Genomic DNA, 26594 nt, shown 5'->3' on the forward strand with positions numbered 1-26594 from the left:
AATTTGTAGAAGGTGCAAGTGCCAATCATTCACCTTTACATTGTATGGGAGCTGCTCGTAAAAACGGCAAATCTGTACAACGTATTACGGTGCCGCGCTGAGAGAGAGAGAGGGAGAGAGAGACAGAGAGAGAGAGAGACAGACATAGAACCCGATTACACAGCCTGTGCAAATGCAGCACCATGTCTTTATTGTTTATTCCTGATGCAGCCCAGTGCTCACGTTGTTATAGAAAATACAGTGTATGATGCAGGATTCTCCTGACGTGAGTTCACAGCGCACGTCCACTGAACGTAATCCACACAAACATGCACAACAGCACACACACACACACACAGACACACACACACACACACACACACACAGACACACACACACACACACGCTCTGTTGCAACAGAGTGTGATTTATAATAAATCGTATGACTACATATATGAATACAGACTGTCCGGTGTCTATTACGCTCACACTAGAGAATATAACAGAAGATTAAAGCAGATCAAATCCTTAAAAGCTTGTCTGCGTATATAATAATATATAATAATATATAATATTATAATATATAATATTATATAATATTTGATATTAAACAGCCAGAGATTTAAATTAATAAGGAAACGCTTTTGTGTCTGATGCCGAAATATTCAACGTGTCTGTTCGATCGTTTCTGAGGTTGTGGGAATAATTCACCAAAACACACTTTGAATAATCAGCCACTTACACTGTGCACCTGAATGTGCTGCAGGGAGGCATCCTGTCTGTTCTCACTCACTACCACGTATCATTACTCCTCTTTAATCATGTTTTAGCCTGTTTTTTTGTGCTTTAATTCTTTTGTGTTGCCTTCTAAATGTTTGTTTGTAAAGTGTTTCATGCTCTCGGTGCAAGACAAGTTCCCCCAGGGGCAATAAAGGCTTCATTCATTCACTCATACACGTACGCATAAAGCCGATCAAAGCAGAGTAACAGAACATGACTCCCTCATGTGACGTCATGTGACGCATTATTGAAAAAAAGCGAGTTCGAAACAGCTACGCTAAAAACAGCAGAAATTTTACAGAAAATTGATGTACTTATTCTACAGCCTTTATCAGACAACATGAAGTGTTAATCTCAACTTTTTTTTAACCTGCAATATGCTCTTTAAGCACACACACACATTGATGTTTTTAATCACACGTGTAAAGTAAAGCAAACTGCTTTATTAACGTCATCATCAATCAATTGATTAAGTCTGTCATTTACATACAAAGGCCAGGACCCAGTTACATACAAAGACCAGGACCCAGTTACATACAAAGACCAGGACCCAGTTACATACAAAGACCAGGACCCAGTTACAGACAAAGACCAGAGTCTCTCTATATCACTCAGTCAATCACCATATCCTATACCAAACACTTCATATACAGTTAGAGATCACCTTAGTTGTTATTTATTGTGAGGCAGCAACACCACACACACAAATACTTCAGTTATAGTTTTATATATTTTATGATTGCAGCAACACACTCGTACAAAGACACACTAAACAGTTTTGCCTAAAATAAATGTTTTTCGAATGTTGACCTCGATATTTCAAAAATCTTGGCCAAGGCCGCTTTTTTATTTGGGTTTTTTCCTCTCTCTCTTCTTTTTCCTCTTCAAGCTGCAACTCTGCAGAGTGTATAAATAAGTGTTTATGTCATAAACATTTGATATTATGCATGTTTCTACATTAGTAATTCATATTGTTCCTCGTTTTATATTATTGTTGGTAATAAATTAATTTAAGCACCAAAAACATCTGAAGGCCACTTGGGAGCTGAAAGAGCCGGTTCTCTAAAAAGAGCCGGAATTCCCATCACTACTCCAGAGCCCCTGGGCCAGCCACTGCCTCCACTTCTAATAGAAAGTCAAGCCAAAGAAAGAAAGGAGGGTCAGGTGTAGCCATGCTTGAGACATTTGGCTTTGTGGCTAAAAAGAAAAAGTAAACTGTCACTATAGCTATGTTTGCAGCTGTTTACTTTTCAGGTTTTCAGGTTTCTTTTTGAGGTTCAAAGTCTTTTTTTTGTGAGGTTTAAATAAAATGTGGACAATTATTTCTTAAATAAGCTTTGTAAAACCCTTCTTGAAATTATTGGTTTGACCATATTCATAAGGGCCTTTTGGAGACCAACATAAATTAGTTGGAGAAAACAATGGTGCTTATTGACAGTGAATTGATCCGTTCTGACCAACCTAAAAAAACATTTTGTTTCTGTCATTGATGCTGAAGTTTAGGGAATTGGTTCTGTGAGCTGAAAGATCTCTAATAGTCCTTCTGATTTATCGCTGTGTGCCGGTGCCTATGTGGCAGCTGCTTGAGCCGGGAAAGCACTTTGGATGTAGTGGGCTACTGTTAAAGCACTATATAATGCACACCATGTGGGTTGGGCATGCCGAATTTTTTTCAGTCAAAACATATTTTTTTACTTTAATCTCTGCACCATGAGTGTCACAGGTGCAGGCAGAAAACAGGGAGGAGGACCCAATTACATTAAAACTAAAATATTTGTTGAACAAAAGGCAAAACAAAACTTACTCAATTAATGAATCCAAAACGTCCAAAAAACCACAAGGAACAAAACAAAGTAAATCCAGGCAGTAAAGAACACGGGGAAACAAGTAACTTCAAGCAAAGGACAAAAGACAATGAACCGACAAGAGGGTAAGAAAACACAGGCAGTACAACAGCACCCAGCTGGAAGAAGCGATGTCCAAGCTGAAGCCCAGTGACTCAGCAGCTTTCACCTTCAGCACAGAGGACGTGGTGAAAGCCCTCAGGAAGACAAGGGAGAACAGCTCACCTGGCCCAGACAACATCAGCGGCCGCGTCCTGAAGCACTATGCGGAGCAGCTAGGGGGCGTGTTTTTACTACTCCTTCATCGAGAACATCATCACGTTCTCCATCACATGCTGGTTCTACTCCACCAGCCTCCAGAACAGAAACCGCCTGCAGAGCATAGCCACAGTCTGCTCTAAGGTCATTGGACTTCCTGTTAGAACTCTCTCGGCCATCTATGAGCAGCAGACACTCAGGTTAGCTGGTCAGATCATGCAGGACCCTTCTCACGCTCTTTTCTCAGGGTTCGGGTGGCTCCCTTCAGGACGCCGTCTTCGCTGTCCCTGCTGCAGGACACAGAGGAGAAGAGCAACCTTCATCCCCAGGGCTGTCCAGCTCCTCAACTCCTGACCCCTCTGAACATCCCCTTCCCCCACTCTGACATCCTCCCCTGGACACCATCAACCCCCCTCCCTGGACACCATCACCCCCTCTGCCCTGGACATCATCACCCCCCCTCTAAGGACACCATCACCCCCCCTCCCCTGGACACCATCACCCCCCCTCCCCTGGACATCATCATCCCCCCCTCCCCTGGACACCATCACCCCCCCTCCCCTGGACACCTTCACCCCCCCTCCCTGGACACCATCATGTAGTATTCTAAGACATTTCACATTTTATATGATAGATTCTATGAGACCTTTGTACATATACTTTGTACATATACTTGAATTTCCCTCGGGATCAATAAAGTATCTATCTATCTATCTATCTATCTATCTATAGTACACATGGAGTAACATTTTGATGATTTATGGGAGTGTGGAGACAATGATACAGCTTTGAGGTCATTACCGGATTTCATCGATTTTTTTGGATGATCAGGCAGCTTCCTGCACCAGCGTGTGCTGCCATTGCCCGTGGGGCTGAGGCCATTGGAGTGGAGATGACATTCTCCTTTTGAGTTGAATCTGATTGAAGCAGCGTCTCCAGCTGCACACATGAACACGCATATTTGAGCGTATATTGCAGCGTGAGCCTGAAGAAACAGAATGACTGTGGAAGAGAGAGAGTTTTAAGTGTTTGACAGCAGCAGGTTGATTGGTTGAGAAAGTTGGTGGCAGAGTCTGGTTGGTTAATTCCAGGATGATACACGCCCAAAATCAGCTGCTCAGCAGAGAGAAAGAGAGAGAGACATAGTAGTAGGGGGTGTGGTTTCAGAATGAATGAAAGAATTACACCAGTCTTCCTGTCTGAACTCACGCTGAGCTCCATTAAATGTTCAAAACTGAAGACACAAGATTATCTGAACTGACATATATTTGATTATGAAGCACACACACACACACATACACACACACACACACACACACACAGAGACACACACAGACAGTCCCAGGTGTGTGTAGCTCAGTAGAGTAGTGGGTGTGTAATCTTGACTGAGATCAGTAACATGTTGGTGTCTTTATTGACATGAACAGCTGGATGAATGTTTGGATGATGTCTGTAGAAAGCTGACATTTGAATGATCCACAATAACACAATGACAAAGTCTCTCTACTTATTTTAGGGACACACTCACTGATTGGACCTAGTTATGTTCTTATCATCTCATTCATCATTCTTTTTATTCTCTTCTTTTATTCTTTATTCAGATTGAGTTACTGCAGTTTGTCAGAGATCAGCTGTTCTTCTCTGGCCTCAGCTCTGAAGTCCAACCCCTCCCATCTGAGACTTCTGGACCTGAGCTACAACAATCTGCAGGATTCAGGAGTGAAGCTGCTGAGTGATTTTCTGCAGAGTCCAAACTGCAGACTGGAGATTCTGAGGTCAGTTCACTTCTTCTCTGTGTTTTACATCTCATGTGTTTGATTATCAGCTGAAACATTTTCATGTTCACATGTTTCTGACCTCCATGAAGTTTTAGATTGAATGCTGTTCATGTTGATTTTCTTGTTTGAATCTGCATCATCAACAAATCTGATTTTTAACAAACTACTTTAAATGGAGTTCTTTAAGTTTTTAAAATGAAAGTTTCTGATTTTTATTAAATGTTCAAAACTGAAGACACGAGATTATCTGAACTGACATTTATGTGATTATGAAGTACACACACACACATACACACACACACATACACACACTGACACACACAGACACACACATTGTCACCCTCACACCATCACCAACTCCCACACATTGATGTTTTTAATCACACGTGTAAAGTAAAGCAAACTGCTTTATTAACGTCATCATCAATCAATTCATTAAGTCTGTCATTGACCCCGCGTGCTTCAGCAACAGTTTATGAACAGCACTTTTTCAATGAAATAAATACCACAATAAAGCATAAACAAGCCGTCTTTAACTCTTTCCCCGCCAGAGAATTCTAGAATTGTTGCCAGCCTTTTTCACCCTTTTCACCAATCTTTCAAGACCCACAGAATATTTTCTTCTTTGAATATGTAAATAGTGAATACATCAAAAGAAAGATCAGAGCCTCTGCTTTCACATACAAAAAACAGTTTTATTCAAGCTTCATTCATTCTTTTTTTATCAGCACTTGAACATCGTCAATTTTCACAAAAAAACAACATTCCGGACAAAAAGCTGAGAAAACAGCACTTTTGTGAAACACACTTATTTTCAAGAAAAAAATGATTTTGAGTTTACATTTTGATTCTTCTTGCTTTCATTTCACAGTTATATTTTAAAATAAAGTTATATTATATAAAATAAGTTATATTTTAAAATAAATAAAGTTACATAAAATGACATTCTCTTTGAATAGTGTAGCATGACAACATTTACAATCGTGAGATAACTCACTAACTTTATACATTTTTCTTCTCATATACACTTAGAAACACTTTCTTTAAAGTATTTTTTTTTACAAACTTAAATATTGGTTATTTTAATAAATATTTTAACAAAAACCTGAGAAAACTGCATCTTCAAAAGCAGAGCTAACTTCATATTTACATTTGTTTGCATTGCCAACAGCCATATGAAAACGAAAAATGAAGCAAAAAATAAAATTAGGCATTGTAATGTGCCTTTGAGTGGTACACTGTGTAACACTCCCCAAAATGTAAGGGGACACCACAACTTTTGCAGTAGTATGTCGTCTCTTTCCGCAACCCCTTACGTGAACAAACCCTGCACCTTCTAGTTGGGTGCTGCTTATTGGCTGTTGGCAGGATCGGAACAAGTGCACGAGTTGCAAAATTGTCCAGCATCCTTCTCCCTGGGTCACTGTTGTACGGTGCTCTGGGTGTTTTTTGAGGTGGAGAGTCAGCTCTTCCTTCCTCACTACTAGCATGTCTCAAAGGCTCTTGGTTCGTCCATGCTTTTACAACACTCTGGATAAACGAGAGCAGAGTGCTGAATTTGCCCTGTGGGTTTTTAGCTTTGTAAATGACAAAAGCATTGAAGATACTGATTTCGAGGAGATACGTTACAAATTTCTTCGTCCACTTGTGTGACTTCCTGACAAATGGGTAGTACACAATGTTTTGATCTAATTTGTCGACTCCATTCATTGAATTGTTGTACTCAACAATGCAGGCTGGCTTTTGCTTTTGAATTTTGTCTTTGTGACCTCTCTGCCAGACCTCTATGTTTTCCATGTTGTTGGGATGGAATGTAGACACCATTTTCACTATTTTTTTGTCCCGCCAAGCCAAAACCATTACATTGTCACTGTGACGCATGATTTTTTCCCCAATCCTAAGGTCAGCATTTCCAACATCTCGAATAACTGGTGGTTCGCCTCTGTTTTTCCTAAGTGTACCACAGACGTGGGTTTTCAGATCAAGTAGGCGCTCACACAAGTCTACAGAATTGTAAAAGTTATCCATAAACAATCTGTAGCCATGACCTGCTAAACCATCAAGAAGAGAGACAACTGTGTCTCCCAGGGGTGCGCCTGCTCCGCAATAGGATTTCATGTTGTAACAGTACCCTGTGTCAGAATCGCAAAGGATGTAGGATTTGATCCCATATTTGACTGGTTTTTGGGGATTGTATACCCTGAACGCTAGCCGTCCACACCACAGAAGCATACCCTCATCAATGCAAATGTTGGTGTTAGGTTGATACATTTCACTGAATTTAGATACGAGGTAATCTAAGACAGGGCGGACTTTGTACAACCTGTCAGTGCTATTTGCTGGCCTTGAATCATTATCATTGAAGTGCAGAAACCTCCATATGATTTCAAACCGGTTGCGGGACATGACCTTGTTGAAGTAGGGGGTGGCCAAAATGTCATCTGTAGACCAGTACATTTCAAAGTCAGGCTTACGAATGATACCCGTTAAAAAAAACAGCCCCAAGAAGGTTTTCATTTCTGAAACTGTGACCGGTTTCCATGCATGAATTCTAGCATGTGCAGAAGCACCATTCTCAGCTTGAATACACTGATCTGCATACAAGTTGGTCTGATCAACAATGTTCTGTATCAGTTCATCAGACAAGAACAACTCAATAAAGTCAACCGGTTGTTCTGAATCAAGAGCAGCAGCATCATTTAGAGGTCCAGGATTCTCAGTGAAAGGAAAGTCTTTTGGTTGCCAGTTCATTTCTTTCCACATCAGATTACCTGGACCAGGACCTGCACCTGGCTGGTTTACAGACCCTCTTGCTTGGTCACCAGGTACTTGACCACCACGGCCATAAGATCCACAGGTCCGACCTCTGCCTCTTTGCTGTGTTCGACCTGTAAATAATTAGAATGACTTTTTTTTTTTATTCAACAGTGTGATGTGCACAAGAGAGGAACGTTATTTTTCGGCCTCTTCATATCATATCTTACCTCTTTCACCTTGAGTATTTCTGTATAAAGGAGACCTGGGCCTTGAATCCCTGGACTCTGCATCTGGAAAATGACAGTAAAATGTCATACAAATATTCATTTGATAAATAGTTTGTGTAAAAAATGAAAGATAAATTATTTCTTCTTCATCTCCTCTAACAAATTAGCAGATGCTCTCATATAGTATCTTATAATCATACAATCAAAGTAACATACTATCAAACTAAAAAAAACATGTCATCAAATCTCACCTCTTGCACCTCGGGAATGTCTGGACCTCGGAGACCTGGATCTTGGGAACCTGGACTCTGTGTCTAGAAAATGACAGTAAAATGTCACAAACATTCATTTGGTAAATAGTGTACAAAATGAAAGATTCATTTGTTTTTCATCTCCTCTCACAAAATAGCAGACACTCTTGTCTTGTATCGTGTCATAATCGTCTTAGTAACTTCCTATCAAACTAAATAAAACACCATGTTATTATAACTCACCTCTTCCACTTCCGGTGGGTCTGTAAGAAGGAGACCTGGACCTCGGAGACCTGGATCTTGGGAACCTGGACTCCGTGTCTAGAAAATGACAGTAAAACGTCATATAAACATTCATTTGGTAAATAGTTTGTGTACAAATTGAGATGCAAATTATTTCTTCTTCATCTCCTCTCACAAATTAGCAGATGCTCTTGTCGTGTAGTGTCTAATAATCATACAATCTAAATAACATACTGTCAAACTAAATAAAACACCATGTTATTATAACTCACCTCTTGCACCTCCGGTGGGTCTGTAAGAAGGAGACCTGGACCTCGTAGACCTGGATCTTGGAAACCTGGACTCTGTGTCTCAACAGTAAAATGTCATATAATCAGTCATTTGGCAAACGGTTTGTGTACAAATTGAGATAAAGTATTTCTTCTTCATCTCCTCTCACAAATTAGCAGATGCTCTTGTCGTGTAGTGTCTAATAATTACACAATCTAAATAACATACCATCAAACTAAATAAAACACCATGTTATTATAACTCACCTCTTCCACTTCCGGTGGGTCTGTAAGAAGGAGACCTGGACCTCGGAGACCTGGATCTTGGGAACCTGGACTCTGTGTTTAGAAAATGACAGTAAAATGTCATATAAACATTCATTTGGTAAATAGTTTGTACAGAATGAAAGATAAATTATTTATTTTTCATCTCCTCTCACAAATTAGCAGATGCTCTCGTCGTGTAGTGTCTAATAATCATGCAATCTAAATAACATACTGTCAAACTAAATAAAACACCCTTATCATAACTCACCTCTTGCACCTCGGGAATGTCTGGACCTTGGAGACCTGGGCCTTGAATCCCTGGACTCTGTGTTTAGAAAATGACAGTAAAATGTCATATAAACATTCATTTGATAAACTTTGTACAGAATGAAAGATAAATTATTTATTTTTCATCTCCTCTCCCAAGTTAGCAGATGCTCTCGTCGTGTAGTGTCTAATAATCATGCAATCTAAGTAACATACTGTCAAACTAAATAAAACACCCTTATCATAACTCACCTCTTGCACCTCGGGTATGTCTGTGTAAAGGAGACCTGGACCTTGGAGACCTGGACTCTGTGTCTGGACAATAACAATAAAATGTCCTTCAAAAATTCGTTTGGTACATAGTTTATGTACAGAAATGAGAGACATGTTATTTCGACGTCACGTTATCTCATGAATTATCAGATGCGTATGCTATCACGGTGAATCAAAAAAAATAATGTGATCATATCTTACCTCTTACACGTCCTGAAGGTCTGAATGTAGGTCCTGAATCCCTCCACTCGATGTCGCCACTGCTGTCTTCATCCAAATCAGTTTCACGAACGTCAAAAAATGAATTATCAGAGTCTGAATCGATAACTAACTCTAAAGCTTGGGCAGCCGAATATCTCCTCGCTGGCGCCGGCATGTTTGTACTATTCAAGAGCTTATCTTTTAGACGCGCGTCAAACTCGTAGACTGATAGAACGCCACTGGCGCGAAAATAAGAACAAAGGAGATGTTTTTTTTTTTTTTTACTTTCCCGCGGGTGGTCTTGTTTGTTTGTTTTTGACCCCACAGTCCTGTAACTTTTTCACAATGTCCGCCAGAGCGCCCCCTATCGTATTACACTGAAAACACCAATTGACGGAATATTCCGTCAATGGCGGGGAACGGTTGGGTTCCAATTGACGGAATATTCCGTCAATGGCGGAGAATGAGTTAAAAATAAAGAGACGCGCTATAAATGACTGATCAAACAAACTTAATAATATCAGCGCCTGCCTGAACCAACACCACTGCAGATGTTTCCGTCTGCTTCCGTCTGTTTGACTCGACAGTTTGCATAATGTGCAGCAGACCCACCGACTCATCCGATTTGTATTACGATTAACTGATCATGTAAATGGATTGTAGTCTGCCATGCCTATGCAAAGTGAAGTTCCCCCCAAAACCTAGGGATGCCCATTGAAATATGATGAAAGGTTGAGCATTGACTTTATGAGCAGACACGTCGGCTGGAATTTAATGTTAAAGAGACACGATTGTAATGCGACCTGCTGAATGAGGTCACATGACCATGACTAGTATGAAGGGGCTGGAAGACCTTACGCTTAAATAGTAAGTTAGTCATCTCCGATTTCCTTCAGGATTACATATTCCTGTGCAAGTCCATCGGTCTGTTGAAGGTGCTTCATCTAGGCGCCAAATGATGTGCCTTGACGGGAGCGTGGCCTACTGTTTATACTCCAACTTTTATCAATGTGATGCAGGTCGATTGTGAGCTGCTGGTTGGTATGGGTGGAGGGGCCAGAAACCGGTAGCCGTGAGCACAAGTCCTAATAGCTGGATAGCCACACCCCGTTGAATTACAATATAGTGAGAACTCCACATGCACTTTAATCTATGATATTATCATCACCATACTAAGTTCGGTTCCACACGCATGCTAAATGACTTTTACTTCAGCTGTAGTAAACTACTCTGTGCTGACTCATTGCTGAATTAGAGAGAGCTCTCACAGGTTTACCTGTCAGCCGGACAACTGTCAGAGTGAAACGACCTTCAATTATAACACAATTACTGTGATAGTCTGGCCATTACATAGTTTAAAGGCTAAATGAGTAACAATTTAAGAATGCATATAGCAGAGATCGAGTATATCCTGTGTAAATGTCTCTCTGAGTCATGGCTGTCCACCAAGAGAGCGACGCACCAGTTCTGCTATCTCTGACCATGACTGAGCTTACAGGATCTATATCTGCTTCACCAAGGCTGGCCAGCCGCTCATCCCTTTGTGCATGAAGTTGTTAAACTGCAGAATTACAGAAAGAAACTGAGCTCGCTGTTAGTTTCAATGGCTCGCAAAGATTTGTGGGGCTATGAGCCTACTCAGACGCAACTGTTAGCCTACTAATGTGACGATGCAGTTTCAATGGTTTTGGAGTCACGCTGTTGCCCAATGGCGACATCTAATGGATCAGAGTCGACCATCCTTCCTTTAAGGGAAGCACTTAAAAGTCTGTAGAGACTTCTTTGACAGTATTTAAGTTTCGAGATATTTCAGCACTCTAAAGTCCATTCTAATTGATGATCATGTTTGCACGAACTAGTCGAGAGCTACGTCAAGTTTGATCCGGCTTCAACGACATGTATTCGAAGACATGTTCCGTAACTGTAAGTCAGATTTAATTCGGGTGTCAATCGAGGTACATGTGCATGCCAAGTATCGCTTGTTAGATAAAACATATATTACCTGTAGTTAATTAAATATTGAATTAATTCCAGATGTCATAATGTGGTTATGGCAAATCCTCATAACAGCAGTGTTGCAAGTATTTATGCAGCCCTAGTATGACTTAAAGCTGTTGAAACAAGCAATATGTTGAATAAAAGCCAGGCACAGAAAATGGACTACTAGCCTGTTCATGCTGAAAAACTGTTATTGAATGACTGGCAGCCGTGTGCAATAAATAAAACTTATAACACCATGAGTGTCACAGGTGCAGGCAGAAAACAGGGAGGAGGACCCAATTACAGTAAAACTAAAATATTTGTTGAACAAAAGGCAAAACAAAACTTACTCAATTAATGAATCCAAAACGTCCAAAAAACCACAAGGAACAAAACAAAGTAAATCCAGGCAGTAAAGAACACGGGCAAACAAGTAACTTCAAGCAAAGGACAAAAGACAATGAACTGTCAAGAGGGTAAGAAAACACAGAGACTAAATAGACAGGGCTAATCAGACACAGGTGAGACTAACGAGACAGGTGAGGACAATCTGGGTCATCAAGACAGGAGGGAAACAGAGGCAGGAAACCAGACAATACTGAAGACCAGAACATTGAGGACAACTACAAAGTCAAACTTGACACCGAAAACACAACCTCAACCAGATGTTACAAAATCAAACAGGAAACACGAGGAACCTAAAAACACAAGTAATAGGAAATAAACTTAGAGGCAACATAGGAGGATACAGGGAAACATTAGGAATCATTCATACACACAAACACTAGGGAAAGAACGAAAACTAAAACAAGATGAAATACAGAAACACAACCAAACAACAACCATGACAATGAGTAAACAAAAAGTCTGACACCTCTTTACAAGGAATATTCCCATTGAGATGAAAAAGATCTCTTTTCTAAGGGAGTCCTGGCCAAGAAGGCAGCATCAAACTAAACATAACAGTTTCACATTTAAAAACAAAAAAACACATTTAAAATAAAATACAAAACAAAATAAAACATCTCAAAGCATCAACTGAACCATCAGCACGTCAGTTCTCAGCAACCAGACATGTACACACTGGTCAAATATTCTACCTTCCTTTGAAATTGTTCAATGTGATTTAGGATTCCAGTTTAAGGTGTTCTTGTAGTTTACACCATGATGAAGGAGCAAAAGATTTAAAGGCACTTTCACCAAATGTAGTGCGGGTCCGAGGAACATTATACATAATAAGGCTGCCGGACCGAATGTTACGGGTACCGTTTGATCCAGGAGCCAGTAGAGAATACAGATAAGGAGGCAGTTTGTGCAAGACTGCCTCACCAATGAGTGAAAATAAAGAGTGAGAAGATCTGTTCAGAAAAGAACCCCAAGATGGATCTGGTCTCAATGAACATTTATTCAAAGGCAGAATCAGCGTTGGAAGACCCCTCTCTCACACGGTGAGGAGAGAAAGAGGCCCCGAGAAAAGGCAAACATGAACACTTTTCCATCCATACATTTCCATCACACTACACAGAGCACTTCCCCATCACGCCACATAGAGCCACTGCCCACCTGGCAGGGCACCATCTATCCCCTAGTGTGAGAGAAGACACTACATGACTATTTAGCATCTCCCAAGGCTGAGAAGGAGATCTCCTGGTGAGAAAGAGCCTGGGTGACTCTTCCCACATGTACAGAGAGAAACAGAATAAAGGGAGAGAAATGATGGAAAACAAAACACCCGATAGGCTGTGCATGTAGTATTCTAAGACATTTCACAGACATTTTATATGACAGATTCTATGAGACCTTTGTACATATAGTACACATGGAGTAACATTCTCCATAGCACGAGTTTGGAAACCAGTGTTTGTAACAAATCGTAATGCTGCATGATCTACAGAATCTAGCATTTTCAAAGATGATGAATTTGCATGCATATCTAAAATATCACCATAGTCAATAACAGGTAAAAGAACCGCTTGAACATTCTCTTCCAGGCACCAAAAGAAAAACAACATTTATTTCTATACAAGAAACCCATTTTCATTTGTAGTTTCTTAGTAAGACACTCAATGTGACGTTTGAAAGAGAGATTTTCTTGGAGGAAGAAACCCAGGTATTTGTAGGTTGCAAGTCTCTCAATCACTTTGTTGTTATTCTTGAAGCAGACTGTATTGTGAGTGAGAGGCGCTGTCACTGAGAAACCACATTTATGCCAGTGTGGAGACAAAGATACAGCTTTGAGGTCATTACCGGATTTCACCGATTTTTTGGATGATCAGGCAGCTTCCTGCACCAGCGTGTGCTGCCATTGCCCGTGGGGCTGAGGTCATTGGAGTGGAGATGACGTTCTCCTTTTGAGTTGAATCTGATTGAAGCAGCGTCTCCAGCTGCACACATGAACACGCATATTTGAGCGTATATTGCAGCGTGAGCCTGAAGAAACAGAATGACTGTGGAAGAGAGAGAGTTTGAAGTGTTTGACAGCAGCAGGTTGATTGGTTGAGAAAGTTGGTGGCAGAGTCTGGTTGGTTAATTCCAGGATGATACACGCCCAAAATCAGCTGCTCAGCAGAGAGAGAGAGAGATAGACATAGTAGTAGGGGGTGTGGTTTCAGAATGAATGAAAGAATTACACCAGTCTTCCTGTCTGAACTCACGCTGAGCTCCATTAAATGTTCAAAACTGAAGACACAAGATTATCTGAACTGACATATATTTGATTATGAAGTACACACACACACACACACACACACACACACACACACACACACACACACACACACACACACACACACACACACACACAGACAGTCCCAGGTGTGTGTAGCTCAGTAGAGTAGTGGGTGTGTAATCTTGACTGAGATCAGTAACATGTTGGTGTCTTTATTGACATGAACAGCTGGATGAATGTTTGGATGATGTCTGTAGAAAGCTGACATTTGAATGATCCACAATAACACAATGACAAAGTCTCTCTACTTATTTTAGGGACACACTCACTGATTGGACCTAGTTATGTTCTTATCATCTCATTCATCATTCTTTTTATTCTCTTCTTTTATTCTTTATTCAGATTGTGGAGATGCAGTTTGTCAGAGATCAGCTGTTCTTCTCTGGCCTCAGCTCTGAAGTCCAACCCCTCCCATCTCAGAGAGCTGGACCTGGACTCCAACAAGCTGCAGGATTCAGGAGTGAAGCTGCTGAGTGATTTTCTGCAGAGTCCAAACTGTAGACTGGAGACTCTGAGGTCAGTTCACTTCTTCTCTGTTTGTGTTTTACATCTCATGTGTTTGATTATCAGCTGAAACATTTTCATGTTCACATGTTTCTGACCTCCATGAAGTTTTAGATTGAATGCTGTTCATGTTGATTTTCTTGTTTGAAGAAATGTTTAATTTTTCTGTATATTTTAATATTTTCATGAAAAATACTGGTTACACCAACTGACTATGTTGCTTTTATAGTCAAAGGTCACTGTTTCTTGAAAAAATGACACAAAGAATGACAGTAAAATGAATTCAAGGTTAAATTAACTTTATTTTGTGTGTGTGTGTGTGTGTGAGAGAGAGAGAGAGAGAGAGAGAGAGAGTGCATGAGTAAATAACTTTGTGTGTGTTAGAGTGAAAGAACAAGAACTTATTTTATTGTAGAAAACAATGTGACAAGAATCATCAACTAACATCTAATAATCAAAAACTGTGTGAGAGAGAGAGAGAGAGAGAGAGAGAGAGAGAGAGAGTGAATGAAGGTAAAAACAGAAGGGGGATTGAAAGCAGAGTGTTTGTTTTTAGTGCCATGCACGCTGTTTCAGAGAGGAGAACTTCTGAATCTTAAAGTTCAGGCAGTGTGTGCTTGGAAGTGTTTCCAGTCCTTTGCTGTGAGTTTTGAATGACGCGAGTTCAAAGGTTCTGGCTCAGAGACAATGTTCAGCACATCAGACTTGTAATAGAAAAGGAGATCAGGTGATTGAGGCCAGGTGAAAACACTCACTTCCAGTTCGTCACCCACCACCTGCATGACCTGTCCCACAAAAGGCTTTCTTTCATGTCTGACCAGGATGAACATTCCTTTCAGATCCTGCTGACATGTTGAGGGGTGGTTTCCTGGTAGGTTTGGGAAATCTACTGCGGACCATAGCAGTTGCAGGTACCAGGTCTTGCACAGAAGGATGAAATGTCCCTCCACTGCATTGCAGCTGGGACTTCAGAGGTCACTTGGTGAATTCTGAGTGTGCCTTTCACGGCTGGGACATTTGTTGGGACTGATTCATCATACTTTGCAATGGCTTCCTCTGATATCCAATAGTAGTTGATGCTAGAGGGCTGATCTTTCCGGAAGTTGTACAGCTCCTCTGCTGTTTGCAAGTCAGTGCCTCTTTTGACTGCTGTATCCGCAATAGGCTTTACAGCCCCACCCACTCCATCAGGAGCTCCCTTCCCATGCGATTTCTCACTGAAGTTCCATGCGACCCTTTGGAAGCCATACAGAAAAGGCACTGTGCTGAGTAGGTGAAAGTTTTTCTTGTTCTGGTACTGGGTCACTGGTCCATGGCTGATGATGTGTAGGGTGCAAGGTGGTGTCTCACATTTGCCTTTGACATCCCTCAACACAGGCTCCATGTGCGCCCATACAGCACGTTCATCATGGCGAGGAGAGGCAGAGAGAGTGGCATAGGAGATTGATGAGGAGGCTGTATACGCCTCACAGGTGTGGACTGTAACCTGCTTGCGACTTCCACCAAAGTGGAAAGCCTGAGTTTCCCTGTTGAGCTTACAGCCATAGTTCTCTGAAAAGTCTACGTGAATGCAGACTTCATCCTCGCATAGAGTTTCTTTTAGCTCTCTGAGTGTTTTCACTTGATGTAGCCAGTTGAATTGATGCTTCGCAAGAGAGTCCAGCTTCTTGTTAAGCAAAGCCAGCAGATCATCACACTTACCACTTTGTGTGACTTTTTCAAAGTTGGTAAATGTTTTCCCTTCTTCAGAGGAGACTACCCTGGACCACTGCTGCCATGTTATTAGAGTTGCCTCCAAAGGTCCCTCGAACTCGATTTCATTGTAGCAGCACTCCGCACAGGTGCGATACATGCAAGTCTTGCTGGTAGTGTTGCATGCAATAGATGCCAGCAAGTCAGAAATGCTGTTGGTCAGAAGAAGGCCTCTCTGATACAACTTGTCAACAAGCAGCTTGACATTTTCATGCTCTATGCAAGCACATGTATTTCTGTCAGAGTCTTTTGCTGGTGTTACATACAAAGGACAATACCTAACAAACTGTCTGTATGACAATTTGAGGTGTCTCATGACTGTTGTATTGTACTGTGGATGGAGCTCCTTCAGAGAGTTAAGTAGTACCCTCCTTTGCTTTTTGATTTTATTTTTCGTTACAGTGTCCTTTTTGCCTGATAACATGCGACTATTCTCATCCCTGCAAAGAAAGCTGGCCACTTCTCTTCTCGCCTGTGATGCTTTCTTTTTGAGTCTCGGTTTGTTCTTTTCGATCACCATTTTCTGTTTTTCCTTTTGCTTCTTTAGTTTCCTCTGTATGTTTTGTGTCTTGAGTTTTGCTGCCTGGAGTTCCCTTTTAACTTTGCGAAGTTCAGACCTCAGCCTTTCCCTCTCTTTTAGCACTGAGCAGTAGGTTTTGTTCTTTGTTTCCTTTTCTTTCCTTTCAGGGGTTGAGGATGCTTGCAGCCCCTCACCAATTGGCTGCTCATAGTCATGATCATCAAGGTGATTACACATTGGATCAGGATGGTCTAGCTGCTGAATATCATCTCCCTCATCTTCTCCTGCTTTTTTTTTTTGAAAGCTCGGCTACTGGAGTATTTTTATTCTTGCCCTCTCTCTTTCTCCTACGATAACTACGAATCAAACAGACAAATGAAAACAATTACCATACTTGTAAAAACAGTTGCCTTCTTTTATTCCCACTGACTAACTCTTTCAAAACACCTGAATCACTACATCAGTCTGACTTTAACTGTGTGTGTGTGTGTGTGTGTGTGTGTGTGTGTGTGTGTGTGTCACCTTTCCCGTCTTTCGGCAAGGTAATTGGCCCTTGCTGCAGGATCGGCATTCATGCGTGCTCTGTGCCGAGCCACTTTTTCTTGACATGAAAGAGGCATCTGTTGGAGGGAAAGAGGCTCTATTATGTTGTATTAATTATGAAACAGCAGAAAATTTAAAAAAATTGTGTTTTACAGATGAACTTTTTAATTGTTGACTAACATTTATCTGTTCATGTTTAAAGGTAGGTGTCACTGTACACCTACTTAATTCTTCTACATTATTAAATTAATAATTAATACTTTACACTTAAAAATAGTTCTACATAGTAAGTAGTTCATATTACAACATAAATCAGAATCATAAACTACTGATATTTGATAAAACTGGCCTCTAACAGAGACGTTTGTAATAGGAGTCAAATGGTGTAACCGGTTACACCATTTGACATTTCAATTTCAAATCAAATTTGACAGGCATTATTATGGACACCTATACACAGGCTTTGTGTGAATATTTCAAACATAATTTTTAAAGTAAACACTGGTTTTTATAATGATGAAGATTAATAAATGTTTTCCTGGGGTCATACCATTTGACATGTAACCATAAGCATACCTGACCGGACCCCAAAAATGTAGAATTATCTCAAATTTGAAAGAGAGTTACTGACCGTGGCACACGGCAGTTAGTCTCAGCAGGGGTCCTTCTCTGTGATGTCATTTCCTGTCACATTGTCTTCTTGCATCATATTACCAAAATGGCTCCTTGAATGGTGGTTACACCACCTTGACACTTCAGGACTTTGACTTGACAGACAAAATTGCCCAAATAGAATATAATATTCTGAACAACTGTGTTTTATTACTTTTATACACTATTAAATAAATCTAGTGTAAGATTATGCCAAACTAGTTGATAGCATGTTTTTTTGAACATTTTAACCTTTTTAAGCAAGTTAAACTATTTCGTGTAAAGTTTTTAGGGTTACACCACATGACATTTTTGCCATTATCCCCCAAATATTCTCTTAAAATATATTAAAACCATATATTTTAGACTAGGTCTTCAAAAAAAGGAATGTATGCAAGTAATATGTCAGTTTATTTTAAAATTTCAACCTTTTTAAATGTAAGCAAATCACATAGACACAAAAAAATAAGCGTCACGTCATTGACCCTTTAAACAAAATACTTTAAATGGAGTTCTTTAAGTCTTTAAAGTGAAAGTTTCTGATTTGTATTAAATGTTCAAAACTGAAGACACAAGATTATCTGAACTGACATATATTTGATTTTGAAGCACACACACACACACACACACACACACACACACACAGATACACACACACTGACACACACACACATACATACTCTCTCTCTCTCTCTCTCTCTCTCTCTATCTCTCTCTCTTACACACACACAGACACACACACACACACACACACACACACACACACACACAGACAGTCCCAGGTGTGTGTAGCTCAGTAGAGTAGTGGGTGTGTAATGTTGGTGTCTTTATTGACATGAACAGCTGGATGAATGTTTGGATGATGTCTGTAGAAAGCTGACATTTGAATGATCCACAATAACACAATGACAAAGTCTCTCTACTTATTTTAGGGACACACTCACTGATTGGACCTAGTTATGTTCTTATCATCTCATTCATCATTCTTTTTATTCTCTTCTTTTATTCTTTATTCAGTTTGAGTTACTGCAGTTTGTCAGAGATCAGCTGTTCTTCTCTGGCCTCAGCTCTGAAGTCCAACCCCTCCCATCTCAGAGAGCTGAGCCTGAGCAACAACTATCTGCAGGATTCAGGAGTGAAGCTGCTGAGGGACCTTCAGAAGAATCCAGACTACAGACTGGAGACTCTGAGGTATGTAAAGGGTTAAGTTGAGTCCGTCCTGGTCTCTGCTGATTATTATTATAATAACAATGATCTTATATGATTATAATAATAATAATGATCTTATATGATTATAATAATAATAATGATCTTATATGATTATAATAATAATAATGATCTTATATGATTATAATAATATTAATGATCTTATATGATAATAATAATAATGATCTTATATGATAATTATAATAATGATCTTATATGATTATAATAATAATAATGATCTTATATGATTATAATAATAATAATGATCTTATATGATTATAATAATAATAATGATCTTTTATGATTATAACTCATGATTTCTCTGATTTATGTCTTTTTATATCAACAGCTGTGAGACGTGAGTGTTTAAAGAGAGGATCCTGTTGTTCCTGACGATCACAGAGCTGGAAGCAGCAGCAGCTGGTGTTTGGTGAGTCTGTAACTGGGCCGTGTTACTGGGAGACTGACGGACCAGTCACAGCTCAGATGAGTCTCAGTGCTGCAGTCTGAGCTGCTCTGAGATCAGCTCCACCGTCACACACAGGACCATGACCTCGGACTGTTTTCTATTCTCATATTCTGAACTTAAACTGCTTCATGACTCAACGAGCCAAGATGAACTCTTTGGATATAAATGTTTGTGTTACAGCACCACCCTGTGGACATGTGCAGTGTTGCACTCTTATTCACAGATAACAGTAGAAGTTGATGCCACCTGTTAAAGTGTGAAGTTGTGTTTGTAACCACGAGTCGTTGGTCGTCTGATAATAAATCAGTCGTCTCTTTGTTGGATCCAAACAAAGAGGAGGCTTCACTGAGTTTTTAAAAGAACTACAAACATGGATGTCTGGATCCAGGTGCAGACTCAGCACCTGAATATTGCTTCCTTTATAGCCTCCTTTAGGAAACACTGGAGCATCCTTTACCAAAGGAGATGAGAAAGTGCCGACCCACAATTCATTGCAGCCACAACTTTTAAAGCAACTCGCTCATCCGACCCGTATCGGAGCGTTCAGGAAAACTAAGGATCTGTGAGAGGAGACATGTGGAGACAATCTGCATATTGATTTGACTTATAATTATTTACAGCCTTTGTGTTTATTTCATTTCTTTTTATTGTGTGAAGAAGGTGAACTTTGCTTTTATACATTCTTGTATCATGTTTGTGGAGATGATTTGATGTTATTTGATGATTTAATAGGAGAAATTGTAACAGGCCAATAAAACCTTGTTTATAAAAACAGAAAAGAGACGCAGATCATAAAAGTTAGCTCTGTAATAATTTACCTTAACTTTAAACGATCTTAAACCCAGAGGTAAACTGTGAACGTGATGTTGATGTTATTAAACCATCACAGTGAAGTTTCCTGGTGTCTAATAAAGCCTTTTATTGTTATTCACACCACGTGGTTTTTAGGATTATTTCACCTGTAAGAAGGCTCAAACATTTTTAATGAAGATGTGACGAGAAGAAACGACACAAGACATCAAAACACAGGTTGAATTTTTAGAAGATAGAAAAAGAATAACATCTGGATATATAATTTATAATGGTTATCAAATGCAATTTTAATTGTTCTGACAGAATGAACCATGGGACGTTCTTAAGGTACCTTCTCCGTTTCAACCTCTGGGGGGCAGTAGTGCTCCATGCAAGTTTTAACAAGATCACGTTGGTCAGAATTTGGAAAGTTTGATTTCTGATAACTCCGCTGTTCATGGTCGGATTTGAACCCTGGTTGGATGAAAATGTTCGTCTCAATGTCCTAAGAAAGTTTATCCACCTGAAAATTCAAATAAACATTCGTTAGTATACAAAGTGAACATGTCGGTATTCTTTCTTTGGTCAAAAGATGTGGCTATAAAATCCATTAGGCAAATTCCAGAGGAGGCCGGAGGAGTATCTGGTTGTCATGTAAATCAAGTATCCCAGGACATACAGTAGATGTTGACCTAGCCGTCTCTGGTTTGTTTCAGGGCTGGAACAAACCGGTTTCTGATTAACAGATGCGTATTGAAATTCTTTGAAGGTGTTTTCTGCGTCTCGCGAACCCCCCAAGGAGTTCAGTTTGGCGTCAGAGTCATTAACTTTGTCTGTAAGGGAGTGTGAATCCAGAGGACGAGAGAGAAGCTCTCTGTGGGTTCACAGATTTAGATCGATATATTCCATAACAGCTTAAAATTATAAAGACAAAAAGACTGATATGTTTAGAGAAGTGATCAGACCAGCAGAAAGACGAGAAACAAAGAAGACTCAAACAAGACGCAACAAAAACTCTTCAACTCCTCCTGTCTCATCCTTTGCAGCAGGCAGAAAAGGGGCGGGGCTTTGCTCCACCCATAGTGAGACAAGGATCCAACAACTCAACAGTTGAATTCCTTATAACTAAAGTCAAAGAAGAATAAAAGTTAATAAAAGGCTTTATGACGTCACCATATTGAACTAATTATGAGCTCTCATTGAGACAGTCATCTCTGAACATTCAGGAAAATATCATGGAAATCTGTCATTCAAAGTGTTAATCAATGAATCAGAGGAAAGCATCAGTATGAAAACAGAAAAGATAATGTGACCCTCTATATATGATAATACAGAGTCTAAATATATGTTTAAACGTATGAGCTTTAGAAAATACTGAGCACAAGATGGGAGGAAGATGTTCAGTTTAAATCCAAGAACTCACTTTTAAACAATTCTTTTCTTTTCCTTTTAAACAATTCCCAGAGATTTTCCGATGTTTGTCAATGTTGATTCGTTCACAGACAGGAGGTCTTCTGACCTGGTCTCAGTCAGTCGTCTTATCTGGAGGTGAAGGATCAAAAAACTCAATGGTAACTCTCAGTTTAGTGCCCCCATGAGGGAGTCACCGGAGACGCCCCTGTGGCTTGGATGAGCCTCCCTACAGGACGTCGTAAAACTCTCAGCGGTCATCTATCTGAAGTTAAGAATCAGTGGATAACTGAGAGAGCGGGGATTTTGAGTCCAGTATCAAATATTTCGGCTCCACGATCATGTGAGGGAGAGCGAGTGACAGGTTACTGGTGCAGTTCACCTGACGGCCATGTGCTGTTTTAGAAAGTTACTTATATCCCCTTCAATAAATCTTTCTCCTCCTGGGCTGTCTCGTCACGTCGGTTCCTGTGGATCGATGGCGTGGACGGCCTGCTGCTGTGTGACCCGTCTGAGTCCGACTGCTACGACAAATAATATAAGCCTTACATGAATATACATGTCAACGTGGATCTAAGAGTTTTTAATGCTGGTTTGTTACTTTAGCTGTTTATTTATAGATCATGAAACCAAAACAAACTGCTGTTTGGCCACGCCTCCTCCATACTGAAGCCTCCGCTCTCTTCCAGAGACACACCTCCAACCGCCCTATACTCACGTTCGCCCTATACTTAGCTGGTAGCTTCAGTCACCTGTGTCCTGCATTGTAGTGTTAGCATTCTAATGTTAGCGCACTTTAGTTAGCTGGTAGCTTCAGTCACCTGTGTCCTGCGTTGTAGTGTTAGCATGTATTAGAATAATAGGCCTCTTTCTACTCATAATCAAAGTGTTTACTGCAATAATGTATTGTTGAATAAAGGTTTGATCACCAAATACAAAGGAATGATTAGATATCCACTGTATGAATGATGTTTGTTCACATTTATATTATATCAGTTATTATATCATGTTTTACTCTAAGTGTTTTAATCTAATTGTTTGAGATTTTAGTTCAGAGGTTAAAGGTATTCTGTGAAGAGGGCTTGCAGAAGTGAGTGCACATTCCAACATGTGTTTTGATGTGGCCCTTTAAACTGAATCACTCACCAAATCAAACATAGGTTTAGTTTAAGGCCCTGAACAGTTAATCACTCATCCACATTGATCGGTTCAGTGGGCCTTGATAGTTAATCACTTAAATGGTTTGTTGCTTAAAAAGGAAATGATTCCTAGATGTCTTCTTGTGATAAGAAACAGGCCAGGTAGGATGTGTCTTCCCCTATAGAAGGACAAAGGAATCAGGAGTATGATGCACCAATGAGAGAAGTGGAACCAAACATCAGGAGGCGCATAATTTGGAAAGATGTCCCAATCAGAGGAAGGAAACCGCACATTCTCAAATGCATAATTTGGTTAGATAATCTCTGTCTAATGTATAAAAGGGTTCAGGGAAAGATAGTCGTGGTTCAGACTTCATGAACTGACCAGGTATCTGTCTGTTGTCAGGGACACGTAGTGTTGAACCCAGAGACTCTGTAACTTCTATTCTTGATTCATCAGGTTAATAAACTCTGTTAACCTGAAAGAGACATTTCAGTCATTCCTTTTATCCCATCAAAAGAATGCACAGAGAGATTTGAGGTAATTATTTAGAGGAGTCAGATTTCTATTAACAACATTTAGGAAAAGGATTCAATAACAACTTTTATCCTTCACTTGGTGACCCCGACGTGATGGGGGATGAGGTTTGACGGAGGATGTAAGTATTGATTAATTTATGAAAATTTTATGAAATATGTTTAATTCAAATGTATTAATTTCTTAAGGTGGTAGAACGACTGCATTGAAGTCTATGGTACAACGTCCAGACCTATCCAGACATCGAGAGGCCTCACAAAAACCAAAGGTGAACACAAACCTTTTCCATAAAATTGTGCACATTGGAAAATCTAAATTATCGTTGTCTGGTTTGGGTATAGACGGTGTTAATGTCTAAATTTAGAAAATGGAATCAAGAATACAAGTAAGCAATCAAACAGAAGGCCATGCGAAGAGAAGTCAGGGGCGAGAGACTGGCTGTGAAACCAGGGGCGAGAGACTGGTTAGAAAGCCAGGGGCGAGAGACTGGTTGTGAAGTCAGGGGCGAGAGACTGACTAGGAAACCAGGGGCAAGAGACTGACTAGGAAACCAGGGGCGAGAGACTGGTTAGTTAGCCAGGGGCGAGAGACTGGCTGGGTTGAATGTTGGGCTGGGTCTTTTCTTCTGACACTGAATGACAATGTCAAGAAGGCAACAGGTTGAACGCTGGTCATTTCAGTCAACAGAGAACTGTGTGTGGGATCATTGGGGAGGCGGTGAATCAGCAGAAGTGCATTAAAACTGTTTGTGAGTCTGGGATAGAACCCCCAGTGACTGGCCGCAGTTGTCATTAGGACTGCTGTAGAAGCTTGCCAGTTAGGACTCCAAATAGGGCATTGCGTCTATACATTTTCTGCTGTTCACGTGTATATAGTGTCTTTTGTTGTGTGTTAACTTGGACAGAAGTTCTGTTCCTTAAGTTCAAGTACAAATATTTAGAGATATATATTTTTTTATTCCGTTCATTGCACCTCCTTTTCTCTTTTCTCTCACTGGTTCAGAGAGTGGAAAGGGGAAAGGTAGGGTTTTTTTCTTCTACCCTGTTACTAGTATTTTGAGCAACACCTTTAGCTCTACCTAGTAGATGTGTGTGTGCTGGTGGAGTCTTTGGATGTGTGAGTGAGCGCTGTACAGCCTGAGTAGATGTGTGTGTGTGCTGTTGATGTCTGTTGGTGTGTGTGTTTGTGTGCTGTGTGGTAAATCATGTGTGTGAAGGCCTGTGTAATTATTTTGTTTGAGTGTGATTGATAAATAGAATTTTAGTGTTATTAAATAGGCAATAATAGTGGAACATTTCCCGAAGGAGATGAGTAGATCTTTTAAAATTCTTCTAAAAGGTTTAAAATAGATGAACTATACATTTGCATAGTTAAGAGGAGGAGTTCCTTTTTAACTGCTGGAAGATTCATTTTGGGTTTTGGCTGTTGATTGGAAGAGTGGGGCTCTAGTCTGTGTGCTTGTTGACTCTGGCCACTGGGTTGATCAGTATCTTTAAAGGAGAGATTAGATAGGGTGTTTTACAGGAGAGAAGAAGGCCCCATCCTTTCTTAGCCCATTGAGTATCACCCCACAGTGTTGTTACTTTGTTTTTATGTAGTTAAATGTGTTCATGTTTTATGGTGTTTTTTTCTTATTGTTATATCGACATATTATATAGCTAAATTTGAGGATTGATTAATTCAAGGAGCGTAGGAAAGGAGTTAGCTGTCGTAGGTCATTAGTACTTATTTGCATGCATCTATCATGCAAACAACCCACTTTGTTTTTTACATTCTTAAAATAGAAAACCAAAAATTACTTTATTTTGGCCCCATAGCGTCATTTAAACTTTGTAATATGTTCACCTTGCTGACATTTCAACTATTTCTAGACTGTTTACGAGTGATGTTTAAACAATTAGACTGGACATTTTACTGATATGACTGACAAACTGTACACAAACATGTTGAGTCAAAGTCAAATTAGATGGTGCTAATCTTGTTGGCATGTTCTTAATATAAGGTTGTACTGGGGGGATCATAGCTTTAGTTCAAACAAGCAGTCCTAGTAGCAGGCCTCCCAGAATCAGTAAAAGCAAAACTAGTTGAAATGCCTGGTTTTAATAGTGTATCGCTCCCCAGATGGGAGATACACGTCTTACATCACTTACGCTCACATAAACAACAGCAAACAGCAGATGATAGAGTTAATAAGACTTAGAGCTTCACCTCCTAAAGATGCTGCTTCAAGAGGCAGAGGCTACTTTGTACTACTATCAAATACAAGCCATCCAAATAAGCGCTGGTGTTTCATCTAGAGCAACCATATGTACAGCAGCCATATCACTCTTATGAGAGGAGTACAGGGTACAATTTCAATCTGTACAGGCGTGGTTACAGGGGATATGGTGGACTTGGCTGGGGTGGGTTTGCTCCAGGTCCACAGAATCAAGGATGTTTTTATTGTGGGACACTCGACCACTGGGCCAGACACCGCCCAGGACAGTGAGCTGCTCCGGCCCTCCCTCACAGGGCCCTCTGAAGCAGCAAGGAGCATGGTTCTTATCAGTACCAGCCTCCTAATGGACAAGGAGCCACCCAGGTGTGACAGCAGCCTGGTCAAATGTCAAGGGTCATCCAGAGTGCTTTAAGGGAGAGGGTTTGGCAGAGCCCCTCCTCACAAAGACTGTTGAATTCATGCAGCTCTATGGTTGACACAGAAGTCGTACTGTAATAACCCCTACAATCTACACACACACACACACACACACACACACACACACACACACACACACACACACACACACACACACACACTCTCTCATTACTTCCCTGTGTGTTGACATGTACAGAGCTGGGTGTGATCTTTGGCTGCTGCTGTCCCCGAGGCGTTTATCCTCTGTGTGAGACTGTTATTGTTGGAGGGACACAGAAGCTGAGGCCCCCTCCAGAGTCTGTTATTCCTGCTGTGAGACCCTGTGCAGGAGGA

At 40.4% G+C, this 26594-nt stretch overlaps 2 protein-coding genes across 2 annotated transcripts in view; one reads left to right on the plus strand and one right to left on the minus strand.

The window, feature by feature from the left end:
* The window catches only part of LOC306825396 (uncharacterized protein), a 498202-nt gene extending 477522 nt beyond the window's left edge, over positions 1-20680 (plus strand). The window contains exon 19 of the mRNA XM_079346114.1: positions 19628-20680. Within this exon, the coding sequence (XP_079202240.1) occupies positions 19628-19640 (13 nt within the window). The 3' untranslated portion in view covers positions 19641-20680. The remainder of the gene's footprint in view (positions 1-19627) is intronic.
* LOC306825789 (uncharacterized protein) lies at positions 6160-9819 on the minus strand (the record flags this gene model as incomplete). The annotated part of the gene is made up of 9 exons (XM_079346745.1): positions 9395-9819; positions 9173-9235; positions 8922-8978; positions 8390-8467; positions 8118-8195; positions 7875-7937; positions 7624-7686; positions 7032-7527; positions 6160-6169 (listed from the first exon to the last, which is right to left on the minus strand). Exons 1-9 carry the CDS (start codon positions 9567-9569, stop codon positions 6160-6162), a joined length of 1083 nt encoding a protein of 360 aa, XP_079202871.1. The 5' UTR covers positions 9570-9819.
* Positions 20681-26594: the final 5914 nt, after the last annotated feature.

This window comes from Symphodus melops (genome assembly GCF_947650265.1).
Source record: "Symphodus melops genome assembly, chromosome: 6".
Lineage (NCBI taxonomy): Eukaryota > Metazoa > Chordata > Actinopteri > Labriformes > Labridae > Symphodus > Symphodus melops.